The sequence below is a fragment of the Solanum dulcamara genome, chromosome 1 (assembly GCF_947179165.1).
Source record: "Solanum dulcamara chromosome 1, daSolDulc1.2, whole genome shotgun sequence".
NCBI lineage: Eukaryota > Viridiplantae > Streptophyta > Magnoliopsida > Solanales > Solanaceae > Solanum > Solanum dulcamara.
Window position 1 is genome coordinate 37,432,699 of NC_077237.1, and position 16,101 is coordinate 37,448,799.

General features: G+C 38.7%; 1 protein-coding gene across 2 annotated transcripts in view; it reads right to left on the reverse strand.

Moving 5' to 3' along the window:
• Positions 1–323: 323 nt before the first annotated feature.
• Positions 324–16,101, reverse strand: part of LOC129884034 (uncharacterized) — a 30,653-nt gene continuing 14,875 nt past the window's right edge. The window contains exons 3-6 of one of the 2 annotated variants that reach the window (XM_055958581.1): positions 15,820–15,893; positions 1,121–1,238; positions 967–1,025; positions 324–616 (exon numbers count right to left, since the gene is read on the reverse strand). In XM_055958581.1, the coding sequence (XP_055814556.1) occupies positions 538–616; positions 967–1,025; positions 1,121–1,238; positions 15,820–15,893 (330 nt within the window). In that variant the 3' untranslated portion in view covers positions 324–537. The remainder of the gene's footprint in view (positions 617–966; positions 1,026–1,120; positions 1,239–15,819; positions 15,894–16,101) is intronic. The other variant, XM_055959145.1, reaches the window with a different exon arrangement.

Genomic DNA, 16,101 nt, shown 5'->3' on the forward strand with positions numbered 1-16,101 from the left:
TTATTAATTAGAAAGCGTTATTTTGGAATATAGTCAACCTGATATGTTCTTGAAATTATATTATCATATATTTTATATTTAAAAAGTAACAAAAAAAAAACGACAAAATCAACAACATCCATAGCAATGAAAAATCGACTTAATTGATTTAGTTTGATTTTAATATTTAAAAAACCAACTTAATTTATTTACTTTACTTCTAGGGAAAAATCGAGTCAAATCAAACCATGCACGTCCCTAGTTTACATCAATCGAGTCAAACCAAATTTTTGACCAACCCGCCCACCATTAGTCAACCCCAAATGGGTACTCGATAGTCTCCATTCACTTCAAAAAGAAAAATTTACGCGTTACATAGGATCAGAAGTTAGCTCGTTTGATAAACAACGAATTTCAATCAAAATACCTCCATTTGACCAAAGGTTCACTCACCTAACCCATTCTATGGATTAAAACACCTGCTGCAGGTGGTGCAAACTTGCCAAATGCACACTGTACATATTTGCATGTATAATCCTTCCCTCAGGGTATAGAACCCTAGAATTCTGTATCAAAGCAAGCCATCATCACTTTGGAGACCATGGACCTTGCAAAAGGAACGTAACTCAAACTATGCCTGTAATGCAACAAAGAGCATCAGCTTTCACGTCTAAAGAAATTATATTTAGGATTTGACAACTATCTTAGAAAGATAACAAAGTCCAGTAGACGCGGATCCAGAATAAGACAGCAAAAAGGGCGAAGCTTTCTATTTATAAGCTAATGGTCCTATCTGCCCTAAGTTTGAGCCAAATGCAAAAGCTGATAAATGAGAGATAATTACCAGCGTGCTGCACACAAGGTTACATGTTCATCAACAAAATTACATATACAACATCTCAACATACTAGTTTATTCAAATTCTCTAAATTATTAACGCAAAATGTCTGTTTAAGACTGAACCAGTATGACTACAGGCCGACATACCAGATAAGTGCACCAAACTCCAATATAATTGACAACAGTGTCAGTAGCTTGTTCCGCACCTGATGCAAGCAAATGTACATGAGATACAGAATAGCAAAGTTTGTCGAAAGACAAAATGAGGAAACTAAAAAGTGTGACTGATACAGTAACTCACATATAGAGCACAAAACAGAGCAATGATAGTGCTTGCTATATAAATGGCAGTGGCATATATACGAACTGGGTCAAGCATCATTGTCACTTGTCGTTTAGGCCCTATGAGGAATGCTGTGCTGCCACAAAAAAAAATCCCAGTGAAAAGATGAAACACAAAATGGAACAAAGAAAGGCAGAAACCCCGGTTGTCGATGCTATATATTATACAGCATATCTTAAAAGCGAGGAAATTACCATTATCAAGTCTACTCTCTCCAGCATGCTTGCATACTACATATCCGTGTTCCCTATTCTATCCTCTCATCAGGAGATCAGAGAAGTTGGATTAAAAATTTCCTATGCAATGGAGTAGGGGAAGGGAAATATGAATGGAAGAAGGTGGTGACTCCTTTTGAGGAAGGTCTGAGTGCGAAACATTTCTAAATCGAACAGACCTCTCCTTCAGAAGTAATTTTGGATGTTTAAGAATGAGGGAGGGGATTTTTCGAGAGGGGGTTGATTGCACGTAAGTATGGAAGAAAGAGAAATGCTTGGTTCACTAAAAAGGTAAGAAACTCATGGGATTTGTGTTTGGAAAGGAATAATGAAAGGATATCTGACTTCTCAACATATATCGGACTCCTAGTTGGGAATTGTTAGGGTGTGCTTGGTACAACTAAAAATGGTTTCCTAAAAATTATTTTCTTAGAAAAGAAGTGGGTTTTATACTTATTTTCTAATGTTTGGTAAGTAACCAAAAAAAATTATCCCAAGAGTATTTATATGCAATCTAGCAAAACACTATGGGGTGAGATGAGGTGGGGAATGAGAGTTCAGAGCTGGAGGGGGTGGGGTGGGGGTGGGGTGGGGTGTTGGAATGGTCAAGAGGTGGGGGTTGGAGGTGCTGGGTGGGTGGAGAGACGGCAATGAACTTGGAATGTCACTTATGCTTGTTTTCTCTACTTCCATTAGAGAAGTCGAACTTGTTTTCCTACAACATTCCCAGTGAAATCCCACTAAGTGGGATTTGGGGAAGGTAGAATGTACGTAGACCTTACCACTACCTCATGGAGGTAGAGAAGCTGTTTCCGAAAGACCATCGACTCAAGTGCATCGAACTGAAGTAAAAGAAGAAGACATGAAGGAAGCATAACAATTGATACTAAAAGCAGTATAGAGCCTACAAGACAAAAACAATACCAACGGCAAAATACGCAAAAAGACAAAAACAATAGCGTAATAATTGACACACAATACACAACATATGCAGATAAATAAAAAGCAAGGCAAGACAACACTCTACCACTACTAACATTCTACTCTAATACGTGACCTCCACTCCTTCCTATCTAAGGTTATGTCCTAAGTAATATGAACTTGCGCCATATCCTATCTAATCACCTCACCCCAATATTTTTTTGGCCTAACTCTACCCCTCCGCGTACTTAGTGGAAATTTTTACCAAAATATTTTGATCAACCAAACATGGAGAAATGGAAAATATTTTTTGAAAAATGTTTTCCTCCCTACAACACTCTAAATTTGTTTTTCGCTTGACATTTGGTGGGAGAAATTAACATATAGAGATGCTTCTTGGCTATACTCCATAGCAAGAAGCAAAGAAGTACCAACACCAAATTTAATTATAAGGTTGCAACGAAATATCATAGGATATAGTCTTCAAAGAACTTATATGATGGTAAATGTTGGGCTGAAAAAGTCTAGCATATCCACAAGATAAGTGTTACAGAGATGTAAATATTAAGATGGACGGACGGTCAAAAGATTAAACAAGATTAGAAAAGATTACATTTGACATTAGCGATTGTGTCTTTCTTAATTTTATCTATTATAGGGAATATATTGTAAGTGTTTGGTTCACACTACGGGGGTGGTTTGGTGTCAATCATGACTAGGGATAATTTGGGTGGGCCATGACAAATTGGTATCAGAGCCCTAAGTTTCCAATTTTTACGAGTCATGAGCATTGTCTTGATGATAGGTATAGAGACGTCTAAAATTATCTACGACAAGCTATAATGACATTTAGGAAACTTCCCTCACTATTCAATCATGATCAGCTTTTAGGCAGGTAAATATTTTCATTAATCACAAGGACAAAAGATATGGTTCTCTACAAAAGACACCCAATCTTCTATACAACCCAGAACTACATGGGTGCATCAAAAATAAATAAGGAATTGGAGACTACTCCTCAACTACCAAACACTCAATTTTACCCCTTCAAAAGCCCTCAAGCTTCTATCTCCAAACAATCCACATCAATGACGTAGGAACAACATTCTATGCCCTGCACTTTCCCCTACTTCTTCCAACTTGTTTTAGTCCTTATCTCTTACTCTTTAGGAAGTTACTCTTCTATTTAAGTTCGTAGTTAGGCTGATGCCTCTGCCGAGTCCTAAACTCCAACTCTTGAAATCAAGACTGTCCGGACAGGCCTATTTTAAGCTTGCTCAGGCTGATGTTCCCAGTGATCTTGACTTTACAAAGTATCATCTGTTGCCTTTCCATACGGAGTCTTGACACTATTCTTGCTTATTTTGTTTTCTTTCTTTCCTTATTGCACGGTATGTGTTTCAACGAAAGTATAACTTCTCGTTCATTCTCTCACATAAGGTGAGGACACATTCATCCGAGTCTGATGAGCAGGAGGTTGCGCTTGGTGCTAAGGCCACTACTGGGAGTAGAGAAAGTCCTAGAGAACGGGCTGGGACAGAGGCTGAGGCTTGCACAATGACTCAAACTATGGCTATAGCACAGGTGGCTTCTCGTGGATGAGGTCATGTTGCTAGATCTGTGTCAGTTGATCCACCTGCAGTTCCAAAGGTTCATTAGGGTGTGATTCAGGTTCTAGATGAGTTTGTTGCTACACCAAGGCTACAGGATACCCTGTTCCATATTCTGGAATTATTGGAGAGGTTTGTTCAGTCTGGAGTGGTTCCTGCGCGTCCAGCTACGTCACATGCTCAGGCGGTATGGGAATGCAGACGCTCTAACCAAACCTAGGGGTTCAAAATGATACTTAATCCATCTAGGTTATCCAAAACAAACTTTGAATCATCTTTCAAGAGGTAGAGAGATATCAGCTACAAAATTTATTGTGTACATGCCATGAGGTTATGTTTCTCTTAATGGGAATTCTGTTTGTTTTGGTGCTTATCCATGTATTAATAGCCCATGTATTGTTAATACCATGGTTTGTTATGTATTCGTTATACACCCTATAATACTAAATAAATAGGGTGTATAACTAATACATTTATTAGTTACACATAGGCTCAAAATCCTACCAAACAAAGGATTAAATAATACCATGACGAATATATGTATTAAATTCTCTAATGCATCCTATCAAACGACCCCTTAGAATTGTTGCAGTAACATCAGCAAAAGCCTTCGTACACCAAAAACAGAATGATAATATACAATTGATCTTAAGCTTCTGTATATTACTACTCCTATTCTGAAAACATCTAGAATTCCTTTCTTTCCAAATTGTCCACCAAATACATGGTGGAATAATTCTCCATCTATCTCTATCTCATGCACCAACTTCAGCTTCCTCCCAGATGAAAAGAGTGTCAACAATCTTTCTAGGTATTGTCCATGAAATGCCTCTGAAATTGATAAAAATCTTCCACAATTGATTAGTGACAGGACGGTGTAGAAACAGGTGGTTGACTATCTTAATATCCTTCCAAATGAAAAACATCTTGAGCAAAGAGATATCCCTCTATTGGCACTCAATCTGGTTTAAGATCTGATTTTTCTTCCAAAGGCATGCCAAGGTATGCAGTAGGCAGGTCACCTACTACACCCAGAATTTGTATCAGCTGCTCTATATTAGGTACCAAATTAAATGTGTTAAATATGGTATTATTACATAGAGTAGATATGAGAATTGAGAATATCCTCAATTCCTATAATTAGGCAATTAGGAGATTATGTAATATTCGTATTAGTTTCCTTCCTTATTTACATTCTTTGCAACACTAATTAATCCCATTAGCTTGAGGGAATAATCAAGACACTAACTCCCAAATTCTCTTCTCTTCTACTTTTAATTTCTCATCATATTAGAGCCCTCATTTCTCTAATTTTCCTTCTTTTTCTCCAAAAACAGACTCTGCAAAACAGAATCAAAGAAACAAAAAACAAATCTGCCAGTTTTGTTCAGTTCGGTTACTGCTGGTTTCTATATCTTTTGGGTGATAAATCATGCATCCACGCAATAGTGACCGCCCTCGATACGCAAAAAATGTGGCTTATAATGGAGATGATAACAGCCCACTCCTGATGTCAGGGATGAATCATCTCAATCTATCACATTAACTGGAGCAGACTATAATGACTTCCTTCAGTACCAAGCGTCAAGCCAACAGTCATCAACTTCATCAGTTGCTTGCACAAAGCAACCTAGTAACTCCTTTGCTTATGTCGCATAGTCTTCATCTAAGGAACAATGTATTCTTGCTGGTGCTTCTGACCAAATTTCTGGTAACAAAAATACTCTCTACTCTTATTACCCCTTATCCACTCTACTGTTACTTTGACTAAAGGATCAAAGACTATTGTAAAAGGGATAGGTATAGCTCACCCTCTGTCTTCCATACCTTTAAAACCAGTCCTTTTTGCACCTGCATGTCCATATAATCTTATTTCCATTAGCAAATTAACCAAAATCCTGAAATGTGTTGTAATGTACCTTGGTGATTCTGTTCTTGTGCAGGAACGGAGTACGTGACAGATAATTGGAAAAGGACCCGAGTCACAGGGATTGTACCTGCTATCCATCCAACAATCACATGTTGCTTTCATTTTCGCTACTTCCTCTGAATTGCTTCACAATCAACTAGGTCATCCGAGTCGCTTGAAACTGCAGAAGATGGTTCCTGATTTATCTAGTTTATCTTTGTTAGAATGTGATCGTGTCAGCTTGGGAAGCACACTCTTGCCTTTTTCCCAAAGCGCATCAATAATAAGGCCACCTCTATGTTTGAAATTGTTCATTCAGACATATGGGGTCCAAGTCGTGTCAGTTCTTCCTTAGGCTTTCATTATTTTGTGACTTTTATTGATGATTATACTCTACGCATGTTGTTATTTTAATGAAAAATAGATATCAGTTATTTTCTATCTTCCAGAAATATTGTGCTGAAATTCGCAATCAATTTGGTATTGCCATTAAGAAGTTAATTAGTGATAATGCCCGAGAATATTTCTCCACTTCTCTCTTCTTTTATGTCATCCCAGGGCATATTGCACTTTCGACTTGTGCACATACCCCTCAACTTGTTGAGCATAAGAATAAACATCTAATCAAAACAGCTCGGACATTGCTTATTCACAATCATGTCCCTGTACATTTTTGGGTTGATGCCAATTGTTATTGCCAGTAATTTAATCAATCGTATGCCTTCTTTAGTTTTGCAGCACAAGAATTCACATTCAGTCCTCTATCCAAACCAAAATTTGTTCCCCCTTCCTCTACGTGCGTTTTGTTGCACATGTTTTGTTCATGACCTTACCCCGAGAAAAGACAAACTTTCAGCAAGAGGCTTTTAAATGTGTCTTTCTTGGGTATTCTTGCCTACAAAAAGGTTACAAATGCTTTGAGCCCTCTACTACTAATAAGTACTTGATATCTGCAGATGTTACTTTTTTCGAGTCTTCTCCATATTTTTCTCCTCAAACGGAAAATTAAAAGACCATATCAACAGTCCATCCAATTCCAACTATTCCACCCCCCGCTCCACCTCCGTCTCTTAAGGTCTATTCCCGACGACCTCAACCTCCTTCTGAGCCTGCTACTCCAGTAAGTATTTCTAACTCTAATACAAATACAGAAAGCACTCTTGGTGACTCGATACTTGCTCCAACAATGTCTCCTTCTTCGGTCAAGCACTCATCAGATAATCTTCCTATTGCTCTTCACAAAGGTACTAGAACTACTGCCAATCAAGCACCCATTTATACTTATTTAAGATATCATCATTTGTCACCTTCATATCATGCCTTCATTACTAGCTTCTCCACTGTCAAAGTCCCCAAGACTGGCAGAAGCATTGGTTCATCCAGGTTGGCATCAGGCTATGATTAAGGAACTGACTGCTTTGCATGGTAATGGTACTGTTATACCCCATACTCATGAGCTCGGAATGTTTCTTAGGCTTCTTAGAAGTTATCATGTGAGCCGGATAATCTACGACACTATCAAACAACTCTAAGGAAGGGAGAATGTGATACCCCATAGTAGGGAAGGTTGGAAATAGGGTCATGAGAAGTCGGAAGGAGTTGGAGACCAAGTAAGGAGTCGTAGGACTCGACTTACCTACGTAAGCTACTAGCTTAGAAGTCCTACATACTTAAGCTACTTGAGTACATACCAAGCTTACGTAGCAAGGATTACATAGGTTCTTAAAATAAGACGAGATTACGAACCCACGAGAAAGAGGAGAGAATGAGACGTGGCAGCAAGGAGGGAGTGACACGTGGCAGTAGATGAAGAAAGCAGGTGACTCACCTGCCTGCTTGGGGGGTGGACCTCACCTGCCATGAGGCAGCCACGGATTGGCTGCATAGATGTGTTGGCCCAATAAGGGCTGGACACGTGTCACCCTAAGGGGATGACACGTGTCACCTCCTAAGTCATCATATATATGTATGTTATGTGACTAATAACCTTATTCTTTATCCAAAATTCAGCCAAGAACAAAGAAGAAAACCCTAAAGCTAAGAGAGAGAGAGAGGTGGTGGATTTGGGAGAGAAAAGGTGAGTCTCCAATTTTTCTCCGTGAATTAATTATCTAAGGTGTTCCTCGATCACGTGGAGATGTATATATGTATCTTATGATGACTAAGGAGTCATTTCTTCAGCTGTACACTTGGAAAAGTTGGAGAGAAACTTGAGAGAAAGAAGAGAGGAGGGCTACGGCCTAGGGGCTGCCAAGGTAAGCCTCCGAGCTTCACTCCGTAAATTAATTATCTAAGGTATCCTACGATGAATTGAGGGTGTTAATAACATAAATTTACTGGTTGGGGCAGCAAGGAAGTGAAGCAAACAGCCCCACCAATTTTCAGCATGTTAAGGAACTTCCGAGGCAAGTTTTGGCGAGTTTTGATAAGGTAAGGTCTTTCCTTTCAATTTGGAGTTTATGGTGTTATTATGAAGTGTATTACACGTCTTGTATGTGGCAAATATGAAAATTTCATAAAGATGGTTGACGTTAGAAACAATCTAAATTGAAGTCGTTATAGTTAAATTGAAGTCGAGTTGGGTGTTGTGCTTGTGGTGCTGCGGCTGTAGGTGGTGTGGTGGTGTGTTGCAGGGCTGAAAAGTATTCTAAAAGAGGTGTGGGTGCTGCTGATTGCAGACATACGACCCTCCGTTTCGTATGGTTAAAGATTTTGCGAAATAGAGACTAGAAACCCTATTTTGGATATCGTAATTTTGAGCAAGTCGTTTGGAGTTTGTATTGTGTAATGTTGATGTGAATTACTTGTATATGTGCTGCAGGTTGTTGTTGTTGGTTGGCTGTAGTGATTAGGGATGTAATTGAAAATTCAGATAGGGCATGTTATAGGGGAGGTGCAGCCCGATTTCCGTTAACGCCTTAACTAACTAAAGAACTAGTCGAGAAGACGAGTGAGGAAATGAGTTCTATGAATACTCGTGTGCAACCTAAGATGCTGAAAAATCAAGGGTTGTTGATATTCGTATTGCTTCCGTGTTGAATAGGTTCAAAGGACGACGAGGCGAACGTGATAAAGAGTAACCCGTAAGAGATATGTAAAGCTATCTCTCTTTCCTTTTGGCATGTCCTAGCCTTAAGTGGGTTGTATATGAAATGTGGGGATAATTCCATTCCCAGAACTCCAAGTATGCCTCATAATCCCTATCCACTGCTTGATATTGGAACCCCTACAAGAATTGAGTATTGCCTTTCAAGGCTTCTACATGTTAAAAAGTAGTGTGTGGGAAGCTACCCTTCCCTTCTCTTGATATGTATTTGGCATGAAAATGAGGTTATGATGCCATGGTTGTTCACCGAGCCCCATGATGGACCGGGTACGAAATAGGTACATGATGACCACATGAAGGGAAGTACAGACTATGTAAAGCTTATCCTCTTTCTTCTTTTGGCATGTCTTAGACGTAAGTAGAACATGATACAATCTCTGGGGTAATTCCATTCTTAAGCATCTCCTGTTTACTTCTGGATATCGAACTCTTATGGTAGTAGAACTATTTTCCTTGAAACTTCTATATGTTAAAGAGGTAACAAATGTACAGGCTCCAAGTTTTAAAGACTATATGATAACAAGTGGTTCTGGTTCCATAAGCAATTTGACCTTACTTTAGCACATGTCTAGGGTCCCGAGATTACAATTGATATAGCCCTAATGGCATTTAGAGGGCACTCGAGATGACTACACTAATACTCGGGTCCTCAGACAAAAGCTTAACCTTCTTATACGGTCGAGTCTCCGATAATGATTTAAATTGCATATAGTTACTCACTACTCTGCTCGTGTATACTATAGCACTTCTTTCACCGAGTCCCGGGCCGGATATGTAATCGTGCATTGTTCACTACATTATCAACCGAGTCCCTCACTAAAGGGCCGGGTACGCTATATGGAGACATGATAATGCAATGACATGAACAACTCACCGAGTCCCTCACTAGAGGGCCGGGTACGTATGTATATATATGATGATGTGATGTGATAAGGTGGTGATAGCGTCGGGCCCTATGATGGTCCTACAGATATGATTCACCGAGTCCCTAAAAGGACCGGCTATATTGTATAATTTGAGCATGCATGCTTTTATGATTCACAGGATACAGGTACAGAGGTTTCTTATAAGATATTTTACCCCCTGCTTCTCTATTTCAGATATGCTTCCAGTTGTACTATGTTATGTTTTACATACTCAGTACATATGTCGTACTGACCCCCTTTCTTCGGAGGGCTGCGTTTCATGCCCGCAGGTACAGATACAGGTTTCGGGAGTTCGTCAGCTTAGGATTCCGCTCAGCTCAGCTGGAAGAGGCTCCATTGTATCGGAGCCTAATTTTGGTACTGACCGCTGATGTATATACCTGCTTTTGTTTACTCAGGGGTACGGCGGGGACCTTGTCCCGCCATATGTTGTCGTTAATATTTTTAGAGGTCTGCAGACATGTATATGTGGGTTGTGTATGTCAGTTTGGTTCAGCTGGGTCTACATGATATATGGTACGTATTATTATGTTATGGCAGCCTTGTCGGCTTGCGTGCCCTTTCATGATGTGACACAAATGAAAAAGGCTACGGGTTTATGAAAATGTTATCACCCAATAGGGTTCTGATGCATAGTATTACGTTGTTTATAGTTCGACCTGACCACAACTGATAGATACGTATACGGGGGTCCAGGTCGGCCCCCAGTCGCGGCCTACGGGGTTGGGTCGTGACAGGTACTTGGGAGCTTGTTCCATTACCGAAAGGCAAAACCACTATTGGTTCTCATTGGGTATTCACAGTTAAGGAAGGTTAAGATGGAGCTATTGATAGTCTCAAAGTGAGACTGGTTGCTAAGGGATACACTCTGATTTATGGCATTGACTATGGAGATAGTTTTTCACCAGTTGCCAAGATGGCTTTTTTCCGTCTTCTCATCTCTATGGCAGCAATGAAACATTGTCCCTTTTTCCAACTGGACATCAAAAACGCATTCCTTCACGGAGAAGGTTTATATGGAGCAACCATCAGGATTCGTTGTGGGGTCTGGACTAGTATGTAAACTTCGTTGGTCCCTTTATGGTCTCAAGCAGTCTCCTAGAGCATTGTTTGGTCGTCTGTTTCAAACTAAGGATTTGGGCAAGCTGAAATACTTTCTAGGCATTGAAGTGGCATAAACTGGCAATGATATTGCTATTACACAAAGGAAATAAGCCTTGGGCATTCTGGAAGACACTGGTATGTTGGATTGCAAACATGTGGACACTCCCATGTATCCAAAAACTAAGCTTATTCCAGGATAGGGTAAGCCTCTAAAAGATCCTAGCAAATATGGGAGACTTATTGGCAAACTCAGCTACCTTACAATCACAAGAACAAACATCTTATTTGTTGTCAGTGTTAGTGTTGTTAGCCAGTTTCTGCAATCACCTTGTGACAGTCACTAGAATGCAATGATTCGCATTCTGCAATATATACAAAGCTCTCAAGGACAAGGTTTATAGTATGAACACAAGGGACGCCACCCACATTGTTAGGTATTCTGATGCAAATTGGGCCGGATCTACTTCTGATAGGCGGTCCACTTCAGGCTATTGTATTAAAATGGGAGGCAATCTAACATCCTGTAAAAGTAAAAAAGCAAGATGTCATGGCTAGATCAAGCGCAGAGGCAAGGTATCGAGCTATGGCATTGGCTACATGTGAGCTTATATGGTTGAGACAACTCCAAGAATTGAAGATGGGAGGAATTGAACCGATGAAATTGTTTTGTGATAAACAAGTTGCACTAAATATCTCTTCTAATGTAGTGTTTCATGAAAGAATGAAACACATTAAGATAGATTGTCACTTCATTCGAGAGAAGATTGAGTCTGGATACATCTCCACGAGTTTTGTCAACTTAAAAGATCATCTAGCAAATATTTTCACAAAATCACTCTGAAAAACTAGAATTGATTATCTTTGTGGCAAGCAAGGAGCATGACTTATGCACTCCAGCTTGAGGGGAGTGTTAAATATGGTATTATTACATAGTGTTACATCATATCATAGATGTTTATACACAATTTATACAATATGGATACATTACATATACATGTGGGCATTTAGTTGGGGAAAACATTGGCCGATGGTACATTTACGTGAAGATTGGCAAAATAACACTAGGTGATTTCTTCTCATCCGTCTAAGCTTTGATGGTAGAGTTACCCTCTACCTATGCTGGTGGGAGATAGTAAGTACCTAGTGGCTAGTAGAATAGTCGAGATGCGTACAAATTGGGCCGGACACCACCATCATTAAAAAAAGAATATCTTGTCACACAAGAAAATTGGTACAAAGACAAAGAAGACGCAGCCAATTTTTAAAGGATGAAGGATAAGAACCTCTATTGGAGAATCAATGCTCTAAGAAAATGATGTAGAGTAATGTCAATTGTTTCCAATAAAGATCACCTGCCTCACCTGGATTGTTCTAAATGGAGCAACTCTTACCCAGGACAATCTCAAAAGAAAAAACATTGCCATAGTCAACAGATGTTTATGAGGCTACAGGACTCGGAGAGTGTCAATTATCTCCTACTACACTGCCCATTTGCAATAGAATATCTGGAATATTTTTCTGCCTATTTTTTGTCTGCAATGGGTCACACACAATCAAGGATGCTTTCACAAGCTGGAATTTTTGGAGAGTTGACAAATCAATCAAAGAAGATCTGGTGATTGATTCCAGCAGCAATTTTTTGGTGTATCTGGAAAGAAGGAAATAACAAAGGCTTTGATGGGATTTCAACACCAATTCACTCTCTGAAGTCTAGATGTTTAGTCCTTTTGTTTAGTTGGTACTATAGCTCCCCTGTAAATAGTATGGACAGGTTTTTGGCCTTTGTTAGCTCCCTGATTTTAGTTAAGACTTAAATGTAATGGAGCTAACCATCTTTTGTAACTTTTTGCTCTCATAGCATCTTCCTGATGTTTTTCAATGATAACTACATCATCAAAAGAAAGAACACACTGTCAAACCATGAAAGGAAGAGAAAGGAAGCTGATGAGGGGAAATTTTTCAATACTCACTATGGTGGCCAGCCAGTAAGCAGGAACTACACAGTCAAACCATCCACGACCAACCACCTAGGGCCATCAGAGGAAGAGAAATAAACGAAAACATTATTTTTTTTGTCCCTAACTTAGTATCCTGTGTTACTTTGCATGACTATTGAAGTATGAGCTAATGATGTCAATTTCGTTAAGTGACTGATACTGTGAGCCTACATACTAGTTTTCTCTGGAAGACTATAATTTCCTGGCAGAACTTCAAAACAACTTCCTGTGTTCATCAAAAACACAATGAAATAGGTGGAGAAATGAAGTGCTCCAGCTTTGTGGTATTTTTCTAGGTTTGATGATATTTTTGCATTACAAGTACATATTTGCATCTTCCTTGGGAAGGAGTGCATCAAAATTTTCAGTTGAAAGACTTTCCGGCATGCTTGATCTATAGCCACAACCATTATTAAGTCAATCCTTTTCACATTTATCATTTGTCAAGTATATAGGTCCTCAATGCATGAAAAATAAACAGAGGGGTAAAATGAAATTGCTGTAAAGCTTCAGCTATCCAAAACCAGTAGAATTAACACCAATCAAGCAACACAAAAATATCTAAATTTCTGTGTCCTCAAATTTAAAAGAGGGCAAGCATTTGCTTCTCCAAGAAATGACAAAAAAGATCATAGAACTCTAGTTAATCAATCTTCCCATGCCCTTATTAAAAACACAAATTCAGTACTTAAGGAAAAGCTCAAGACTATCATAACATCAAGGCAAACCTAAACAACACTTGGCTAGATCAGTGCACAAAAGCCAGATATCTCACTAAAAGGATCCCTAACAAAAAGGTTATACTGGAATTAAATCTAAATGACCTGGTTTCATTATTTATTTGTTTTTTGGACAAGGTAGAGACTTTTATTAAATGGTACCAAGATGGTACAGGGAAAGAAACATAAACAGCATAAAACAAAAAGCAGCCTACTACACTCTTCTTCCTAGCATATCCAAGAAACCCATACAGATTTCAAATTATCTATTAAGCTATTTTACACCAGAAGTACAAACTTTGTAAACGTCTATCCTTAATTTTAAAAATGTGAATTCTCTGCCCTTTAAAGCAAACTTTGTTCCTCTCCAGCCCTACTGTCCATAAGATGCACAATGGAATAGGTCTCCGTAGCTACTTTATCTCTTTTGGTATCACCTGCTGCTGCAAGTCTTCCAGCAAAACTTCCACATTCTGAGGCATCACTGAATTAATACCACGAAGATATAGGAATAACTCCCAACATTCTCTTGAAAATCTGCAATGGAGAAAATGGTGCTCAACTGTTTCCTGATCTTCTTCACACAGGAAGCATCTACTACATATGTTAAAACCTCTTTTCTACAAGTTATTTTGAGTTAAGCATGCCCCCCAAGTTGCAACCTATCCAAAATTTGCTACTTTAACAGGAGCTTTTGTCTTCCATACCATCTTCCAAGGCCAAGAATTCCCACTGACCTGGCTGCTTTATCAACATACTATAGCAATTCTTAACTGAAAATTTCTTGTCTTTACTTGCCAGACAGAACAGGGTATCCACCTTATTCTGATCAATATAAACTGATCCCAATATTTGAAGCAACTGAAAAAATTCTTCTATCTCACAATCATTCAAATTTCTCCGAAACCTTGGCTTCCAACCAGAGTTAGAATGAAATTCAGCAATATTACCATCCTTCTTAGTAGAGCAGTTAAACAGAGTAGGAAACTTATCTTTAAACATTTATCACCAACCCACAAATCTGTCCAGAATCTATTATTGTTTTTGCCATTTCCCACCTCCAGTCTAGTAAACTGACTGAAGTCTTCCCACAGTCTGCTTATGCCCTTCCATACTCCCCATTAACAGTTCTCCATAGTCCATATCTATGTTGCTCGGACTCTTCAAAAATATCATTGGATGCGTATTGGATCCTTCAAAAGTAGTCCATTTTTGGAGGATCCGAAATGGGTGCGGAAACAATTTTGGAGAGTCCGAGCAACTTAGCTCCATATATCCTTCTTCCCATAGATGGCATTAATATGCATTTCCCAAACTTCCTTACCTTCCATACTACACCTCCACAACCATTTGAGTAGAAGACTTCAATTTTTAAGACTACAATAATCTATCATATTAAACAATAGATTTTTGGGTACGTTGTTGTTGTATTAAACAATAGATTAGGGCTAACAAAGAGAATAAGATATTTCATTACACTATCAAAACAACATAACATGTTGTGTCAAATGGTATCATGGTTATCTGACAGCAGTGATTATCAAATGATCTATGAGTTGCAAATTTAAACGATATCTAGTACAAATTGGAAACATTGGCAAAGCTTAATGTATCAAAACAAGCATCATGGTGGGAAATATTGAGATAGTCTGGAATTGAATGGTGATGTCAGGCACGGTTGAAGAAGCATTGCTTTGTTGGACCCGTAGAAGACAAAAGAGAAGATGCAGGGCTTTGGATGTTGATCCACTAGAGCTTATGTAGATTGTACGGAAGGAGAAAAAGAGGAAAGCTTTTGATGGGATATAGAAGGACTTGGTATACTTGAGGAATAGCCTCTTATTTGATTTCTTTTTGGTGCATCCACGAGGTTCCTATTGGTATAGAAGATTGGGTATTGTTTGTAGAGACTCACATTTTCTATATGGCTTTTCTACTTTTTGATATACCTTTTGTACATGGGTGTTGAATCCGCAAAGTCTACAAACAAGGAAGCTATAAGTAATGCAACTATGAATCTCATGGGAAGTTCGATCTTGGCTCAGGATGAACTTTTCGTCCTTCATTTAACAAAATTTTATGTCATTGTCACAAAAAATCAAAACATGCATCATACAAAACAAAGGAAAACAGAGAATGTTATAACAGACCTTCCAAGAGCAAGCAAATTCCCAAAAGAAAATGTTATTCCAAACTTGATTGGATTGAAGAAAACCAGCATTGACTGTCATAAAGAGAATAATTACATATGCATGAGATCATATGTCAACCGTGCAATTATACTATAAAACTAATAATATAAAACTGAAAAAGATTACACTGCCAAGAAAATAAGTTACCAAGTGAATACTTCATTGAAGAACAAAAGAAGAACTAATGAGCTAACTACTAAAAAAAAATGACCGCTGATGTTATTCAACACAAAATCCTTC